Source organism: Eurypyga helias, unplaced genomic scaffold (assembly GCF_000690775.1).
Source record: "Eurypyga helias isolate BGI_N326 unplaced genomic scaffold, ASM69077v1 scaffold20280, whole genome shotgun sequence".
Taxonomy (NCBI): Eukaryota; Metazoa; Chordata; class Aves; order Eurypygiformes; family Eurypygidae; genus Eurypyga; species Eurypyga helias.
The window spans coordinates 9,952-10,828 of NW_010225261.1; the positions used below are offsets into that span (position 1 = coordinate 9,952).

Here is an 877-nt window from a genome sequence, read left to right on the forward strand (position 1 = left end):
CAGCAAGTGGCTGTTGTGGCTTTGCTCTCAGTCCCTTTCCCTGCTTGCTGCCCTTCCTGGTCTCTCTGGAGCTCCCCGGAACAGAGATGTCACTGCTTGTCCCACCAAAAAGGTAATAGTGACCAGAGCTTGTTTCTTCCAGGCAGAAGTAATTCAGCCCCCTGTCTGCGGAATGCTGTGCTCCGGGTATCCAAGCAGCCCTGCAGAGCAGCACGGCTCTTCCATGCCACTGGGTCTGGAGGGTTTTTCTCCCACCGACCGTGGCCGGGGCCAGCTCTGTAAGGGTTCTCGTTGCTTTGGCAGAACCCTCACGGCCTGCTGTCCTGCTGACACACAGCCTGCAGCGTGAGAGGCAGAGCTGGCAGCAGGGTGGGAGTGTTGGAGAGAGAGAGACTGATGGAAAATCCCATCTGGTTTAATTTTGGGAAGCTGGAAGCAGATGAAGGTGGCGGGAAATGTTGTCTGCGGGCAGCAGATTGCATTAGCTTGAGCTTGGAAACACTTTCCCTGACAGCTGCCGGGTGTTTGTCACTGCAGAAATGGGGAGGGGGGGAACGTCTCTGCACGTGAAGGTGTGTGACTGAGAGTGTGTTTCGTTGTGTTTTCCAGTACCTGTCGTCCTGAAGTACCATACCTGACGAGGCAGCTGGAGGCTTTGGTGGAGCTGGCTGTGGGACAAGCAAACCGCTGTGTAATTTAAGCGAGATATCTGTATATAGCTTTGAAGTTGTTTTTCTCCGAGGAGCAAGGAGGCGGCGGCAAGTAGCCAGTTCCAACAGCGTGTTAAGAACTGCCAAATGACCCTTTTTTTTTGGTCAAGTACCTGCTCCTGCTGTCAGACTTTTTTTTTTTTTTTAATAACCGAAGATTCAGCTCC

General features: G+C 52.9%; 1 protein-coding gene across 1 annotated transcript in view; it reads left to right on the plus strand.

Moving 5' to 3' along the window:
- VAMP4 (vesicle-associated membrane protein 4) overlaps nt 1–638 on the plus strand; it is a gene marked incomplete at its 5' end in the record, with an annotated part of 10,179 nt that extends 9,541 nt beyond the window's left edge. The window contains one exon of the mRNA XM_010148857.1: nt 610–638. Within this exon, the coding sequence (XP_010147159.1) occupies nt 610–638 (29 nt within the window). The remainder of the gene's footprint in view (nt 1–609) is intronic.
- Between the last annotated feature and the right edge of the window lie 239 nt (nt 639–877).